Source organism: Vigna unguiculata, chromosome 5 (assembly GCF_037176805.1).
Source record: "Vigna unguiculata cultivar grain cowpea cultivar isolate G323 ecotype 2 chromosome 5, ASM3717680v1, whole genome shotgun sequence".
Taxonomy (NCBI): domain Eukaryota; kingdom Viridiplantae; phylum Streptophyta; class Magnoliopsida; order Fabales; family Fabaceae; genus Vigna; species Vigna unguiculata.
Genome location: NC_140796.1, coordinates 13,731,557 through 13,748,802, shown reverse-complemented (window position 1 = coordinate 13,748,802; position 17,246 = coordinate 13,731,557). Strand labels below are relative to the sequence as shown.

The 17,246-nt window shown below is 33.4% G+C and overlaps 1 protein-coding gene across 2 annotated transcripts; it reads right to left on the bottom strand.

Moving 5' to 3' along the window:
* Positions 1-1,256: 1,256 nt before the first annotated feature.
* On the bottom strand, positions 1,257-13,042 carry LOC114182948 (U-box domain-containing protein 13-like). 2 transcript variants are annotated; one of them, XM_028069760.2, is made up of 5 exons: positions 12,597-13,042; positions 11,717-11,833; positions 10,578-11,030; positions 4,800-5,079; positions 1,257-2,336 (listed from the first exon to the last, which is right to left on the bottom strand). In XM_028069760.2, exons 1-5 carry the CDS (start codon positions 12,858-12,860, stop codon positions 1,537-1,539), a joined length of 1,914 nt encoding a protein of 637 aa, XP_027925561.1. In that variant the 5' UTR covers positions 12,861-13,042; the 3' UTR covers positions 1,257-1,536. The 2 variants fall into 2 exon arrangements, with proteins under 2 accessions (XP_027925561.1, XP_027925562.1); XM_028069761.1 differs by lacking the exon at positions 12,597-13,042 and having other exon boundaries at positions 11,629-11,822.
* Positions 13,043-17,246: the final 4,204 nt, after the last annotated feature.

Below are 17,246 nucleotides of genomic sequence, written 5' to 3'. Positions count from 1 at the left end.
TATCTATAATATTTAGAAATCTGAAAACTAAATCACTGATTATATATAATATTTATAATATTTAATTATTTTTATTCTAATATTAGTCTCTATTAATTTAGATAATATAAATAACAATTAAAAATAACATTTGTAAGGGCTAAAAAGATTAAAAACTATAAGTAAAGAATAAAATTAGTTATTTTCAGGTATGAAGACTAGAAAATAGAAGTTTCATAATTCCAAAAGCAAAAATGAGTTAATAAAGCTAAAAGTGGGAAAATTTTTGAAGTATGATGAGCCAAATAAAGAAGAACATTATTAGGAGGGTTCCAAGAAGTGGGTTTTGGTGATAATCGAAAAGGCATGAAGATGTGGGTTTGTTAATGAGATGATGCACGCATTGTGGAAAATGAAATTAGTTTGAAAGAGAAGGCAGCCACAAATTTGGCAAACTAATAATGTTGGAAGACGTTACTATCCAGTTACTGTCTTCCTGATTCCTGGTCTATGTAGTGGCAGTGTGTCTCTTTCACTACCATGCTGATTCACCTTTGCAATTGCAACCTTCTTTATCCATCATCTCCTTCTAACAACCTCAAGTACCTGCTTCACTGTTTTTCATGATAATGTTTCAGTACACAACATCATTCTTCAATTTGGATTTTTTATTCCATCGTTCTTCTGTTATGTCTTTAAAATACACTGATACATAATGATTTTGATATTTTAAAATATGTTAAAAAAACTTTTAATATATTAATATCAATGTATTTTTAATGTTCAACAGATAACAATACCATAAATCATGCAGATAATTTGATATCCATCATCCTTCATGGTCCCTCTGCAACTGTTGTTTCATATTACGTAATACCTGTCTTTTCGCAATTTCCACATCGTGGCCCTTTTCCTTTTTGCTAAATACATTTTTGTGAGAATAATGACATCACCCAAAACAAAAGAAGAAAGTGTGTTATAAGGGAATCCTAACCAGGAATAATGAATCACGTAACCATGCCTCCATTACCTACAATCATTTTACCATATCTTTGTGGAAATCAACATCGAGACATGTATCTTTTCTGATATGACATGCATACAAAAACTTGCACACCCACAAAGAAAGGGAAACATATTATAATATTGTAGCCTTTTGGATCAAGATGTGTAATTGAGACTCACCACCGAAAGACAAAGAATCTTGGATCACAAGTGATACACTAAAACATGAGACTCAACAACACTATTCAAGACATTTCACTGGGAAAAAGAAATGTCAGTAGGAGTTCGGATGAAGTATATATATAATTTTTTTCTAATGTCAACAAAAATCTATATTTCAAGCTTAACACTTGTTGCAAGCTTTACTTACAGCACAACTGTTTCAATTCAGCTATATAATTAGTAGAGTAAAATTGAAATTTCCTTTAAACTAAAAATCAAAAGGAAATATTGGGGATTCTATACTAGTAGCCTATAGTATATAAATCATATCTTTGATCACAAACCGTGCTGGCTGCTGTAACTTAATATGACAACAGATGCACCTAAAATCTAGTTAGAAGTTTTCATAGTATGTTCACAATGATTTCCTATTAACTCAAGAAGCTGGCCAGCTTTCCGCCTGGCCCTTTCTGAACCATTTTCTGTCAAGTCCAAGAGAATATTGATCACCATAGGCGAATTGACAATGGACAAGTTTAGAGGATCTCCATGACAGAGGAGAACCAACACTGAAGTTGCATTCTCTTTGTTCCTAGGAGATCCATTGCTCAATAATTCCACCAAAGTGGATACAACATTCAAAGATCCAATTGCTGCTTTTCCATCGGGATGGCTAGCTACTATAGCCATTATTGCCAATGCCTCGTCTCTCATTGCCCCATCAGGTTCTATTAGCATTTCTATCAACTTGGGCCCAATACCAGCCCTAATTGCCCGTCCTTTATTTCCTTGAGATAAACAAAGATTGAAAAGTGCTTTTGCAGCATCCAACTTCCCTCTTGGACTTCCCTCGCAAAATAGAGTAACTAATGCCTGGATTGCTCCAGATGCACCAATTGCTAGTCTGTTCTCATCCACCGTAGAAAGGCTGAAAAAGGTGGCTGCTGCATTTTCTCGGGCTGCCATACTACCATTTTCTAGCACATGAAGGATGCCTGGCACAGCCTCAGCAGCCATGATACGCTCTTTATTGTCCGCATAGATAGACAAGTTCAGAAGAGCAGTAACTGCATGTTCTTGGATGACAGCATCAGATGTGTAAAGGAGATCAACAAGGCGAGGTATAGCACCAGCTTCAGCAATCAGCATTCGATTTTGACTATTTTGCTTGGCAAGAAGTCGGACCTCCCCTGCAATACAATGAGGATAAAGGCACTCCTATCAACATACAACATTAATAGGAAATACAACGGTGGGGATTTGAGAGGTCTATAAAAATGCTTTTCCTCAAACTAAAACAATGTCAAAAGGCAAAGCAAAAATCCTCTGAAAATAAATCTATGATCTCTTCATTTGTAGGATTGAACTGCATAGACAGATGGGTCTTGGGTTTGATACTACTAAGGCTTACGGCATATTAAATTTAGAAAGGGAACATTATCTCATCCTAAATTTTTATTTAGTCTACTCCCCAGAACCCCAAAAGAAATTATAAATTTGTGATGCTTTCTTAAATCTAATTTTAAACATACAATTATACCTCTGTGCACTTAGCTCGCATAATTTATATTAGCTAGATTCTGTCTATATGCATTAAACCTAGCAAGAAGTTCACCAGGCCACCAGTTGTAGCTGTCATCATACTGGGAGGGAAATATGGAGAAAAGTGCAATTCGGAGAATGGTACATACTAGCATTAAATCATGCTATAAAAAAAAGCAGATAACAAATTCCTTTTTAAGTAAAATAAGCCCCCCCAGAAAACACAATATATATATATATATATATATATATATATATATATATATATATATATATATATATATATATATATATATATATATATATGCATAAAAGAACGGACAACACTGCTTTTGGAAGTGCTAAAATCATGGGAAACAATAAAGCTAAGACAAAGAATGCGTTTGCTGAAGGTTGTGAGGTAATATCAATCTTTAGGCACAAAAAGTTGGGGAGAGTTATATACAAACATGCCTCGGAAGAGAAAGAAAGTAAAATACAATAACAAAGATGAAAATGTTTTGTTAACTAAGCATGATATAATGGAATGATGGAAGATTTGTTTCTACAGTTTATTCAATGATGAATATACAAGAATAATGGACTTTGAGGAGTTTTAGCACTAGAAAGGATAACCCAAATTAAACCTACCACAATTTCAGAGAACTTTGGGTAAGTGACATGGTAAAGAAGATGAAAAATAAATTTACCATATCATATACCTATCGAACAATTAAAGGATGGAAATATTAAGTTAGATACGAATTTGTTCAATGCAAAAACGAGGCCTAAGAAAATTTAAAATTGAGTACCAAAAAGAACGTTGGTACCTATTTACAAGAATAAAGGAGACATACAATTACAAAACTATGCAAACTAGATAGGAGCCAAACTTGTGTTTTGGATCCACGTTATGAAACTAAGGGAAAAAGTAAATTGTGGTAGATTAACACATACCAGCATATCGAGGAACCAATTTGATTTTATGGTCATAATGTGCCTAACTGCTGAAGAAACTCAACAGAAAATTATACCAGACAGCTGTAGGACCAGTGATGCGGTACTGAATTTTGGTTAATGAAGAGCCTAGTATGCAAAATAATTAGTGTATTGAAGATAAGAATCCTGAAGCAATGAGGGAAATACAATAAAGATAACATCAGGAATAAATTTATCCAACAGAAAGTTGGACTAATACCTATTGAGAAGATAATGGAAACTTGCCTAAGGTGGTCTAGTGGTGTGAGATATACCATTTGAAAAAAAGTGGATCAGACATAGAAGATAGCCCAATGTGTAAGGCTAAAAAACATTTAAGAAAATATCAGGAGAAACCACTGAAAATACCTTGCCCTAACCTCAAAGTGATTTTATTAAAAACTTGGTTGTATTTATAACCCTTTAATTCTTTGTCCTTCATTTACTTTTTTCATATTATTAGCTCTTCAGAGGATTACTGAACAGAAGCCTTACAATCAAAATCATCTTGATGTTTTGAATTAAATTACGGATGGTTGTAACGATACTCCAAATCCGAAAGGCCATACCCAATCAACATTACGTTGTGGAAACAATTAGTACAGTATGTGGTAAGCCATATTTTATTTAATTCTAAACTTCCAGTTCTAAGGGTATTTCACTAATTTTTCATATTTTCTTTTATAGCTTCAATAGTAGGTACTCATTTTCACATATTCCTCATTAATGCAGAATAAATTAAAGGTTTGTTCAACATGTTATTATACTTCCTTTCCGAAAGAAGGAACATAGCAGAATAATGCAATCCTATTGATTGTTTGTTTTAATCAAACTTTGTACTTCATGTAAATACTAGATTCTAGCTTTCATGCGATAGATTACTTTCATCTTATCTTCTACTTCATATTTTCATCAAATTAGATTTTGCAGACATCAAAGATTAACATTGGTATGCATCAACAAAAAATAGTCCTCTCAATTTTCTTGATTACAAATTTTCCCTAAATCCACTAATCTCAAAATTACTAATTTCGTAAGTTATGTTGCCATCACTCTAACAGCTAGCAATCCTACCACTTAAACCACAATAACCAATATATTGTGAAGAGAGAGAGAGAGAGGAAGAGAAGAAATGTATGCGATACAATGCTCACCTACAGCACTTCGTTGATCCTCAATACCTCTGGAAGAAAGTTTGCTCACTAAGATATCAAGATCTACTAATTCAGAAGATCCATCCAATGTTGTCTTACAGAGCCATAAATTCCCTAACCTTTTAGGTGGTTCCACTCCATTTGCCTCACACCAACTTGATATCAGGCCATATAAAGCATGGTTGGGTATGAGGATGGGAGTGGAAAGAATCTGCTGAGTCTTGGGACACGTTCCATGTCCTGCTTCAAGCCATTTCTTTATACAAGATCGTTCATATGTCTGCAAAAAGAGTCAAGATAACATAATTACAAAGTTACTAAATGTAGACAACTTCTAAATAATATATTATCTTACAAGCCCATATTTTCTAAATTATGGATATGTTAAAAGTATTGTTATCATCTTATCAAGCACCAAGACTAAGGGGGAGTCATCTTTAATTTTTTTTTTTTTTAAATCCACTATTTGTTACATAGTGTTTTTCTTAAGCATCCCCCCAGTCAACCATGATCATATTAATGGATAACTCTGCCACTGACCAAAGCCCACTAACCACCCCAGAATGAAAAGAAAAGAAAACACTGGTCCAACCCAGCTCAGCCACTGACAATACTAGAAAAGATCCAATGGCCAGCATCCTTCATACTGAAATATAGTTTCAATGCATCTTTTCAAGTACCTCAAACTCAAATGCATCCTTTTGAGAATGATATCACCCAACCAGAATTGTTGTTTTAATTAACATTGTTAAGCCTCATGCTCACTGATAGCAGTGCTCTCAGAAAACTAAATCAAGCATTCTATGGAATCTACCCAAATTTCTGTTGATTTTAAAATGAAAAACTTTCACAGCTTTTAACGCATTGCTTCAGACAGAATAACATTATATTACCCTTACTTCCAAAGGGAAAGGAGAATAAGAACTGGTTTTTTCCCAAATATTGTCAGCATTACTTACAAGTTCCTAAGTACAATACAAAACAGAAAATCTTTTGGTATCCAAGTTATCTTTATCCACTATATAAGAAACCAATTTTTCAATGATACATGCGGTTATCTTCATCTAATTGTATCATAGTATTTTATTTAAGAAAAGAAATTAGATTAGAAAGTTCTAATAACTAAAAGTTATTATATAAGCTATGATCACATACAAGCCTGATTCAAACAGAGCAGCAAAAAGAAGCTGAAAACTGCTGACAAGCCTGATTTTTACAGTTTAATTTTTAGATATGGGAGTATTTCGGTATAATATACATATTTTAATGTTATTTTTATATTGAGAAAACTCTTCAATTTATGAGTCAAGTTTACAAAGTTTATGTAAGAAGCTCACAATAAAAGGCAAAGAAAAACAATAGTGTAATAATGAAATCTCTAAATTATGGATCTAGTAAGCAGTATATGGTTCTTTACATCTAGGAACGATGGCTAGCACTGTAATCAGTGAAACAGAATACAGAGAAGAAGAATAGAAATTGCCAGGCAGAGATGAAACAAATTCCAATATATTCCTGCCTTCCTCGCCCTCTGCCACATGTCTATTCTTCATAACGGTTTTCCCACGTTCCCTTCTAACCAATTCATCATTTCCATGTGACTCCTTGTCCAGCGACTCTTCTACTCTCATAACATTCCCTCACCCATAAAAAACAACCTTGTTCTCAAAGTTGAAGTTAGGATAATCTCTGCTAATAATAACGGTGTCCTGGCAAGTAGCTTGAGTTGCATCTAAACCATTCGATTGATGGAAACTTGGGAAACTTGAGCAATATGTTGATCACCTCTTATGATAATTCGAGAATCAAGAATTCTGTTAGATTCAACAATAGGGCTGAACACATTGATGAGTAAGGGAAGTGGCAGATATAGCTCTTGACGATCATCTTTGCATCTCTTTAAACAATGGAAGATGGATGAATTTCAGTTGAAGCAAACTCGAGTAACTTATATGCCACTGAACCAATTTTTTAGACAATGGGAAAAGGACCAAAATATTATAGTCCTAGTTTCTGAAGCTTTTGAAGAGCCATTGGATGTTGTCTATATGGCTATAATTTGACCAACAAGAATTCAGCTTCTCAAAACTCTAGTGGAATACGCTTTTTGTCTCAAATTTCTTCATTTGATGTTAAGCCTTAATTGAATGGTCTTTTAGATGAGGGCTAGGTCTCGTTGTTGCAACAACTCTTGTAGGGAGGGTGGATCAATGTAACCCAATTGGTAATTGGAAACGTTGTGAGATCTCCACTATAAACAACTCAGAAGGGGAACCGTCAATGCTAGATTGGAAGGATCAATGTAACCCAATTGGTAATTGACAATGGTATTGAGATCTCCACTATAAACAACTAAGAAGGGGAGTCGTCAATGCTAGATTGGAAGGAACGATTGCACTAAAATTTTGCTCATGGATGTAGCTTACTCCATTCCCTCAGGTTATCCACTATGAAACACGTCAAATACATCTCTAAACACCAACTCAGGGCCTCAGTTCTTCACCACTTTGGGGGTAGTATGCTAAGTTCATGGAAATGTAGTGCCACTCAGTTTGAACAATTGTTGCCAAAAATTGCTACTAGAGACTTTGTCTCAATCGGATACAATTGATTTTGGAAGGCCATGCAATTTCAAAATGTGCTTCCTGCATACTTCTTCAACTTGCTTGCTGTTATAATCAATTTTGAGTGTGACAAAGTGAGCACATTCAGATAATCTATCAATAACCACCAAAATAACTGTAAAGCCATCAGGGAGGTAAGCCAACAATAAATTACATGACCAATTCTTCCTAAATTTGGGTAGGAACTGGAGAGCTTGTAACAGGCCAGAAATAACATGTTAGTCATTTTAGCTTGTTGGCACAGGAGACATTGTTGCATGTGGTTCTTAATGTCCTGGTACATGCCTTGCTGGAAAAAACTAGGCAGAAATTCTAGCCACAATATGTCCCCTTTCAAGATGGTCTCCGGTGGGAAAGTTATAGAATTCTTGGAGAACTTGCTAAATAAAGGGATGCATAGGAGGAATTACCAACCTTTGTTTGCATAGAAAGGATTACCTTGTTTGCATGCTTGAAGAATCTCATTGTGCTTAGAATCAAATGTGATTGAAGCTCTAAACAAACTGCAAACTGATGATTTTCCATGTAGGTTGAGAAATAGCCAAGAAAAATGATTTGGAAGGTGGATCAAACCCTAACATTATCTTTAGCAAATTTGTATTCAATACAGAATTCATAGCAAAGGAACTTATGAAGCCAAGATTGTTGTTCTAGTGATTAGACGATTTGATTTGAGCGACATTTTCACAGAACTTGGATAAGATTTGAATCTAGAACAATAATCAAAGAAACAAGAATGACTTTTTTTATTTAAAAGAGACCTTCAAACACTATCAGTTCTCAATTGAATTAGTCCCAAGTATTTTGAGGAACTTGAACCCTCCCACACAAAACTATACATATGATTAGTTGGTCTTGAATTAATAACCCAAACATCCTAAGACATAGGGCCAATTGTATTGAATTAACTCATCTTTCATGGGCAAGATACACAATATAGAGAACATACTCGTTGATTCAGTCATTGTTCTCAGACGAACAAATTCATCCTTATAAGCTTTCTTATCAAGATCTACTTGAGGTGGAGCACTAGGTTGATATGTTCTTCATGTTTTGAGGTAGTATTGCTTACCCATCTCTGTGAGGTTCCTTTGTTGCCTCCCATGCCTGCCAAGACTTTATCTCTTCCATAAAGTTTGAAACATGTTTCCTTAGTATGCCAAGATCTTCTATAGTATGAACAATATTCTCCATGGTTATCTTTTACTGATGACCTCCTTCTCGGTTTAATCCCTTGAAAATTCCTTGTCCTATTTTCATGACGAAGTCTATGTTGGAGATTCTTTCATTGAGTATGACAACCTTTTGACTTTCTTCTCCCTTCTAATAAAAAATGCTTCCAAAAGAGGATGCAACTTTTCTTTCCCTGATATTTGTATCCTAACTATGTCATATTCATGGTTCAAGCCACTTAAGAATTTAAAGATGTTTCCTCTTTCCATGACTTCAACATGTGTAGTTGCATTTGTTTTACACATCCCCAAATATTGGTACCTATCTAAAACACACCACTTTAGTTGCAGACAATAAAATCCTTCTTCAAAGAAAAGTGTTATTTAAATAATCTCATATCTCTTTAGCAAAGGATTAGAACATATAGTTTCGACTTATCTCAGGAACCATGAAATGCCATAGATCATGATTAGTGGGGCTTCATTATCCCAAATCACAAAATTAACGTCATTTGACCCCAGTCCTCTGCCATCTATGTGATCTAATCTTGACCATCCCTTCAAAATCATCTAAATATATTGGCTCCATTACAAATATTTTCGGCCACCAAACTAGTAGGAGTCCACCACATTTGGAAGATCATTGGATCCAAAAGGATAAATTTCACGTCAGAAATTCCGTCTTAGAAGTTGAAGGTTGCAAATTCAAGCCTCTTCAGAGGGATCACAAAATTAAATTTCAACTCATGTCGACACTAGTTGTGACGCATGACGGCGACTCCATCAGAAACACAGTTTTCAACCTTGTGATCGTCAGTTTAATACACACCTTTCTAACCCACCATTAACCTCAAAGGGTGATGGCAACAGCAGACATTTGTGTGGCAACAGAAACAAAGCTCTTAACCCAACATTTGGAGTTATTATACCAACTTGAACTATGTAAAGAAATAAACAATATTTTATCAATGATAATCATACAAATTACATTCTCATCAAAAATAACAAAAGAAAAATATGTTTAAATGAATAGCCAGATTCTAAAGATATTTTTCTCCCAATTACTATGGACATATCGAAGATACTATTTACAAGAGATTTGGTATTTGTTCACAGAAATCTTCTACTTCTTTCAAGGAATACTCCACACTATCATGAAGAGGAAACAAAAATGTAGTCATTGATAGAAAAGATTTTAATTCACTTGATGATTGTGAAATTCTGGAAATTGTTAATTTGTTTGTAGAAGAACCTGAGCTAGAGTGTCTTTCACAATGATTATGATCAACAAGGGGGTGGAATGTCTTAAATGAACTAAAATCTCTTTTCACTTTTTGGATTTTAGATGGATAGATTAGATCCAGATCCATTTTTGTTCCAGGCAACAATTTGTTCAATCTGTTACATTTGACTAGCTTTTTTAAGATGATTTTGAATTTATAAATCTTGATTGTCATATTACATAATTCAAATATATATATATATATATATATATATATATATATATATATATATTTCCATGTCATCGGGTCCTACATTTTAGATAATACAGATGTCATAGTGAATGTGCCCGTGTTGTGCCCACTGTCTGTGTTTCATAGTTCTCAAGTTTACATAACTCTCAAGTTTGACATATTTGTATACGGTAATATTCGACCTAGTCATATACCACTAAAAACCACGCAACATTTTTGGTTACTAATTGCTGTTTAAGGTTCGTTTAAAGTAAACAAGGTCACGTTATTGAATAACGTTACAGAAAAGAACAACCAAAAAAGTACTCATAGATTACCTTGTATAAAAACTCAAACTAGCAACCATAAACTGTATAATAAATGAACTTAATTGAAGGTGACTTTGAAGAAGCAACTTTGGTTTCTATTGTTACATGCCAATAAACTAAACATATCAGTCAGCCGTAATAGCTTCTGAACTTCTATAATACATAAGGACAATCAAAAAAGGTGATATTAAGCACAAACCTGTCCTGTGCAAATGATAACAGGATCTTTCATTAGCTCTAGAGATATTGGACAGCGAAACTCATCAGGTATAACCAGTGATTGCGTACATGATTTCACAAATGACTCCTCAGTTTGTCGACATATATCCTCACTTGGTGGCACAATAATGTTTCCTGATTCCTCCATTAAGAAATCTTGGATTTTTTTCAGCACAACCAACGACATATCCTGTATCCTTTTCTGAGAATGATCCCACCTCTCTACGCCCATCTTTTCTAGAGCAAGTGACTCTTGCTTGACATCATCCACATTGATAAATTGTAGCTTTTCACAGATTAAACGTAGTTCAGCAGTTTCAGTGTTCACATCATAGCTCTGGTTGTAAACAGACAATAGTTGTTCATAAAGCTGAAGACCCGGTGGATCAAACTTCTCTTTAGCTCTTCTAAACTGAGTGGTCACAAGTGCAACCTGAAGATGACAACAGTAGCAGAGAAATGAGAACTTACAATTAAGACAGAACGAAAAGTGGCATCTACAGACAAACAAGATATTGATGAACTCACTACAAAAATGAAGACAAAGAAACCAAGGAAAATAATATTTTTTGGAGGATATTTGAAAGATCTATAAAAAAACTTATTTGAGCTTAACTTTTAATATAAACACTTAAACAAATATTTAATTTTATAAAGTGGCTTATGACTTTTCTGTCAGCTCTTTTTAGCTTATTCCGATATTTTTCTTAGCGAAGCTTATATAAACAAGCTACAAGTTTCACATATTTTGGTGCTTCAATATGGAGAAAGAGCAATAATCTGCCTTAATGAAATTGTTAAATCGAAAAAAGAAAAAATAAACAATTAAACAAGTCTGAACAAATAATCACTTATTTCTTTAAAGCTCTCCCAAGCTGACAAAAGTAAGCAAAAAAATATGTTTAATCTGACACGCACTAAACTATTTACCCAAATGTGACCTCACTTTCTTAGCAATTAGCAATGCTTCATGGCATAACCAAAAAGAAAAAATAAAATTATTTCTCAAGATATTTAATGTACTCAATCACCTTTATAAAATTACTAACACGCAATATTCTCCTTGAGTTAGAAGTATCAAGTTCTCCCGAGAAAGAAAGCTTTACAAACATTATTCACCTGTTCCTTGATTTCTTCTGAAACATCAAGCTCATCAAAGGAGATCTTGCTCATAGCATGTTCAAAACGAACAGCAACATCTGTGAATCTGTGCTTAACTTGCTCTCTGTCCAGTATCTGCAATTCCAAGCAACATCCACAGAACCAAACACCAAATGAAATTCAAATATACAACAAATGACATTACAAAAAGCAAACCATAAAGAAGTACATGCAACACACCCTATAATATTCTTTTGAACGCACAATATTAATTCAATTCCAGTTTAACTACTCATTTGGCTACCCTAATTCTCTTTTGAACAGACATTGCTGATTAAATTACTGTGGTTTCTACTCTTACAATTCCTTCCATTTCAAATTCCTATATCTAAAAACATTTCCTTCCAGCGACATACATAATTTTTTTATTCTTTATCATCTTTAGTACCTACATACACATATAATTTTAATATTTTTTAGTTTATTCAATGAAGACTACAAATTTCATTTATATAAATTTGAATTGTCTGATGCTATATGTGTCTTCAGAATACATTAATATATATTGATTTTTATATTTTAAAATAAACTAAAATTTTTTTAATATATCAAAATCGATGTATTTTATATAAAAATAAATTAATTTTACTTAATCTATCAAAGTCAATATTTTGTAGAGACATTGAGAAACAAGTAATTAAACCTAATTTTCTTTTAAAAAAATTATAAAATTACGGGTAAAACAGTGAATCTCATTAAAGTATAGATATGGTGTAATAGGTGCTTGTAACTTTTAATGAATTTTAAAATAATTAAAACAAAATATTTAACAATCATTTTACAAACGAGTAATGCAGTTTAATTACACAAAGCTCCTGGAGTGAATTGAAGATCGCACCATGAAAACCTGACTTGCGGTGGTGGCGAATTGGAGCAAATCCTTGGCCTTGAAGAGCGCTTCCTGAAGCGCGTGGAAGGAAACGGCACTGGACAAGACGACGTTGTCATGCAATTCGAGGAAGAGAGGAGCGAGGAAGCGTATGCGGCGAGCTAGGTCGCAGCATTGGGTTCTGAGGATAGGCTTAAAGGAGGAGAGGTACGAGATTTGGGTGGAAACGCGAGAGAGGTTGCGGAGAACCCAGGAAGGGTCCGTTTCCGCCATAGAAGAAGCGAAGCGAGAATGCCAAAGCGCGTGTGTGGGTCCCACAATCACGTGGTGAAGGTGAAGTTAAGCATAAGATCGAAGAAGGGTGACGGGTTGTGAAATAGCGGTTAACTCATGGCGCCGCGGATGAAGATATTTGAGGGAACGACGCATGTCGTTCAGTGAAAACCGTTGCTGAAAATGCAAATTTTTATATTAATTTTCAATGAACAAATTATAGTTTTAGTTATTTTACTATTTCCTCTTTCTCTGTTTGTACTGTGAATTTGTGAGATTTTAATTTGGAAATAGTCGAATCGTATTACCGGTTCTATACATAAAACCCAGAAGTGATTTTTTCATAGTTATTTGCTATTATAGATTGAAATTGTATCAAGCTTTTCAATTTAGCTTTAGATTATAATATATTTATTTTCACAATTACGTTTGTTCAGAAAAAAATTCAAAATTTTCTTTTTTAAACATAAATAAATGTTTTTATAACTTATTTTCATAATAATGATACCTATCTAGTGAAGAAAAAAAATACTAATCTGTCACCAAATAATCCACACACAATGCATGAGTTGATGCACACAATGTCAGCGATGTGTACAGGGCCTAACAGAAAACCTTGAGGCTTCTACTTTCTACACCTCCATAATTTCTTCTCATACCCCCAATACTTTTAAAATAACACTCTATCCTTCGTGATTTTTGGAAAATTTTCAAAACAAGTTTTTCAGAATTTTCAGAACAAGATTATACAGCAAAATTTCTGAAACAAAATTTTGGGATGTATGAAATACATCTAAAAAAAGGTTTTTCAGAATAAACATTTTAGAGTATATATAATACCTTCTAAAACAAGTTTTTTAGAACATTTCACATAAAATGCATTTGGAAAGAGTTTTCTGGAACACATGAAATACTTTTCAAATGGAACTTTCTAGAACGATCTTTTTTTTACACTCATTTTGTTCTTGAGTAGTGTTCTCCATGTCTTGTTTTCGGTGACAACTACAACGATGTTTGACATATGAAGATATGTTCAACATCGATCGATCATCGGTCGTTCAAGTTATGATGCTCGACATATATGAAGATATATGTGACATCGATTGGTGATCGGTCGTTCAAGTTATAATGCTCGACATATGAAGATATGTGTGACATCAACCAATCATCAAATGTTGAAGTGATGTTAAACAAATCACTACGATTTGACGATCACTTTGAATATTATGAAGGCGTGTGTAACATCAACTGACAAACGACCGCGCTTGTATAATGATGCCGCACGGGAGCAACCGAAAGGCGACAGGAGTAAACAACCAGCTTCATAATTATCGTAAATAGGTTCGTAATCAAGTTTAAGAAACAATTAAGTCATGATTAGGTCAACCCTAATCATGGACCCATGTAATATCATAGCCTCTTTATACACCTAACAGGTACACTCATTAGTAGGAGAACCAAACAGACAACTGGAGTAAAGATCTAAAAACGTGAACAAAATTATTTAAGTAAATATTAGGCCCTACACTCAAAACATGTTTACTAAGCAAATTATCACTTTAACATCGTGAAGCACTATTCTAATTTAACTAAGTGAATCACTCACCCAAAGTAAATTTGTCTCAAAATTAAATTAGAGAACAAAGGAAAAACACGAGGAAACATATTTGAAGACGAGGTGGAGCTCTGCAACGTAAGAAGAAAGGATAGGGATGTAGAATGTAACTTCGGTTACGGCTAAGTGTAATAGTGGAAATGTTGTTTTAAGTTGTGATGCTATAATTTTTTATATTATTTTGGAAAAAATTTTACTCAAAATGTTTAGATACAGTAAACATTCACTTAAGTCCGTATTTTGATCTTGAGAGTTTGATGCGGACTTTATTGGGATGCAGACTTATAAAATTTCACGAGTCATATTACAATATGAAATATTAGGAGTCATATGATTACAACATCAAATATTATGAGTGTCAGAAATTTGTAAGGGTTTTAAAAATATGAGAAATATGAGATAAAAAAGATATGTTACGGGAGGAACTTGTTATTTTATGTTATTCATATGACTGAGTTGAAAAATTCTTCGTATATATCATCAGACCAGTTAAATCAAGCTAAGAGTGTGTTCTTCACCTTTCGTCGCATCTTACACAATGGCTAATCGACAATCATATGTGAATAAATTGAAAATAATTATCAAATAACTTTATGTGATCTTTTCTGAAAATAAAGTCACAAAATTATTGATCTAGGAATTTTTTCTATCCAAATAAGGATTTAGGTGGGATACATACTTAAATGAGTGCAAACTTAAGCGAATGTTTACTGTATATCTAAATATATGTTTGATTAATTTTTTTATAACTTTTAGATTTTCTTTAAATTTGAAAATGGATCAAATAAAAATAAAATGAAAGTTATGGGTAAGAAGTTGTTTTGTAAGTTTAGGTAAAAAGTTTAAATTAAATGGATAAATTATATATATATATATAATAGTTTTTAAAACATTTTATTTGTATAAATTTTATAAAAAAATTATTTTTCTTTAAAATTTTGAGGTCAATTTTTTTTCTTTCTTTAATGAGAGCGTCAAAACAATTAAAATTTAAGATAAACTATTTTAATCAACTTCTGATTTTGAATAAGTTTTTCTTCATATATATCTCCAATTCTATGCTTGCTTGTTGCATGGAAAATATGAATACAAAAAATTAATATATTTCAGTTTTGATATGTGGTTATAAATCAGGTGTGTATGAATAACTTAGCATTTATTTGACTTTTCGGTACTTAAGAAACACATAAATTTAAGAATAAGTATAGGAACATAACTTCATTTACTTGGAAAGAAATTTATGATTATAATAATGAAACTTTTGTAAAATCAAATCTTAGGATAATACTTTTGAATTAAATTGTTATTTATTTGTGATCGTATTTATTGGATGTAGAGTTATTTATTTGACCCACTTCACTAGGTTTGACTCTAATCCACATGCAATTGGACTAAAAAAGTTCACAAAGCTAAAAAGTTCTCCATTAGAAAAATTAACAGGTAAAAATATCCACAAAAAATCTATTAGTCAGATCAACCTATGGATTAATTTTAAACATGAAAACTATTAATGTTTGTAAATATATAATTGGACATATACACAATAGTCATTATGAAAACCAAAACTTCAGTTCAAACTAACCTTTGGTCTTGGTCCGCCTGTCTCGACCTTCATCCCAGGTCAATTTGTCTCGAACTTCTACTCAGGCCAAATCTGTCATAACCTTCGATCTAGACTATCCCATCTCAACCTTCGGTCGAGAGTGGTTTGCCCGAGTCAACCTCTCATGACCATATCTCCCTTGACCTTTGACATTGGATGACCAATTTCGATCTTCAACTTTGGATGACCTATTTCAACATTCGGCCACGAACGACCCATCTTGACCTTTGGTCTTGACCGACCCACTCAACCATCGATCTGGGTAGGTTTGTCTCGACCTTCGATCCGATTTAGCCTAGTCTCAACCTTCTGTTTGGGTTAGCCCGTCTTACCCTTTGGTTCGTGGCAACCCATCTCGAGCTTCAACCCAAGTCAACCTGAACCAGCTTGAAATGATCCGTCTTGACCTAAGCCAGTTTGTCTTGACCTTTGATCCTAGAGGGTTTGACTCAACCTTTGACTCAGACGGGAGGTTTTGTTTTTAAGATTTAATTAAAGTGTTGTAGTGGGGCCAAGCCCACCTTGATCTTTACCCTAACCCACTTGAGATGAGACTTTAGGGTCCAGAGCTCTTTTCTTTCCTCATTTGGGGACCCTCTAAAAAATAGCTTATTTAAAGATGGGTTTAGGTTGACCCATGGATCATGGATCAAATTCACAATTTTAATTGATGGTTGATTTGAGTGTTACAACTTAAAGGAAAGATAACCCTAGTATAAAAGTGAAATTTATGCATTTAAAATGACCATCATTGACAAGAAAGGGATGTAAAAATAAACATTATAGCATTTTCAGTTAACATTTATTACATTGATAACTATTAGAGTTAATGTAATATGTATCATAATACATCAGTTATGCATTGAATCGATATAACTTGTGCATGCTATATCGATTCTAGTAATAATAATGTGATAAGGAGTCGACAATTACATGTTACTATTAGTCGATTAATATGTCCATATTATATCGGTTCAAAACATAACCAATATAATATGGTACGTACCACACTCTCTTTCTTTGATTAGAGGTAAACTTTGTATTTGCGTGATTATTGCTAGACGTACTACGAACCACACTGTATTTTTTGTATTTTTATTGTTTTTGGCTACCTCTTTTGAACATTAGATATGCAACTTCTTCTATCATTTCGTCTTTTTCTTGCACA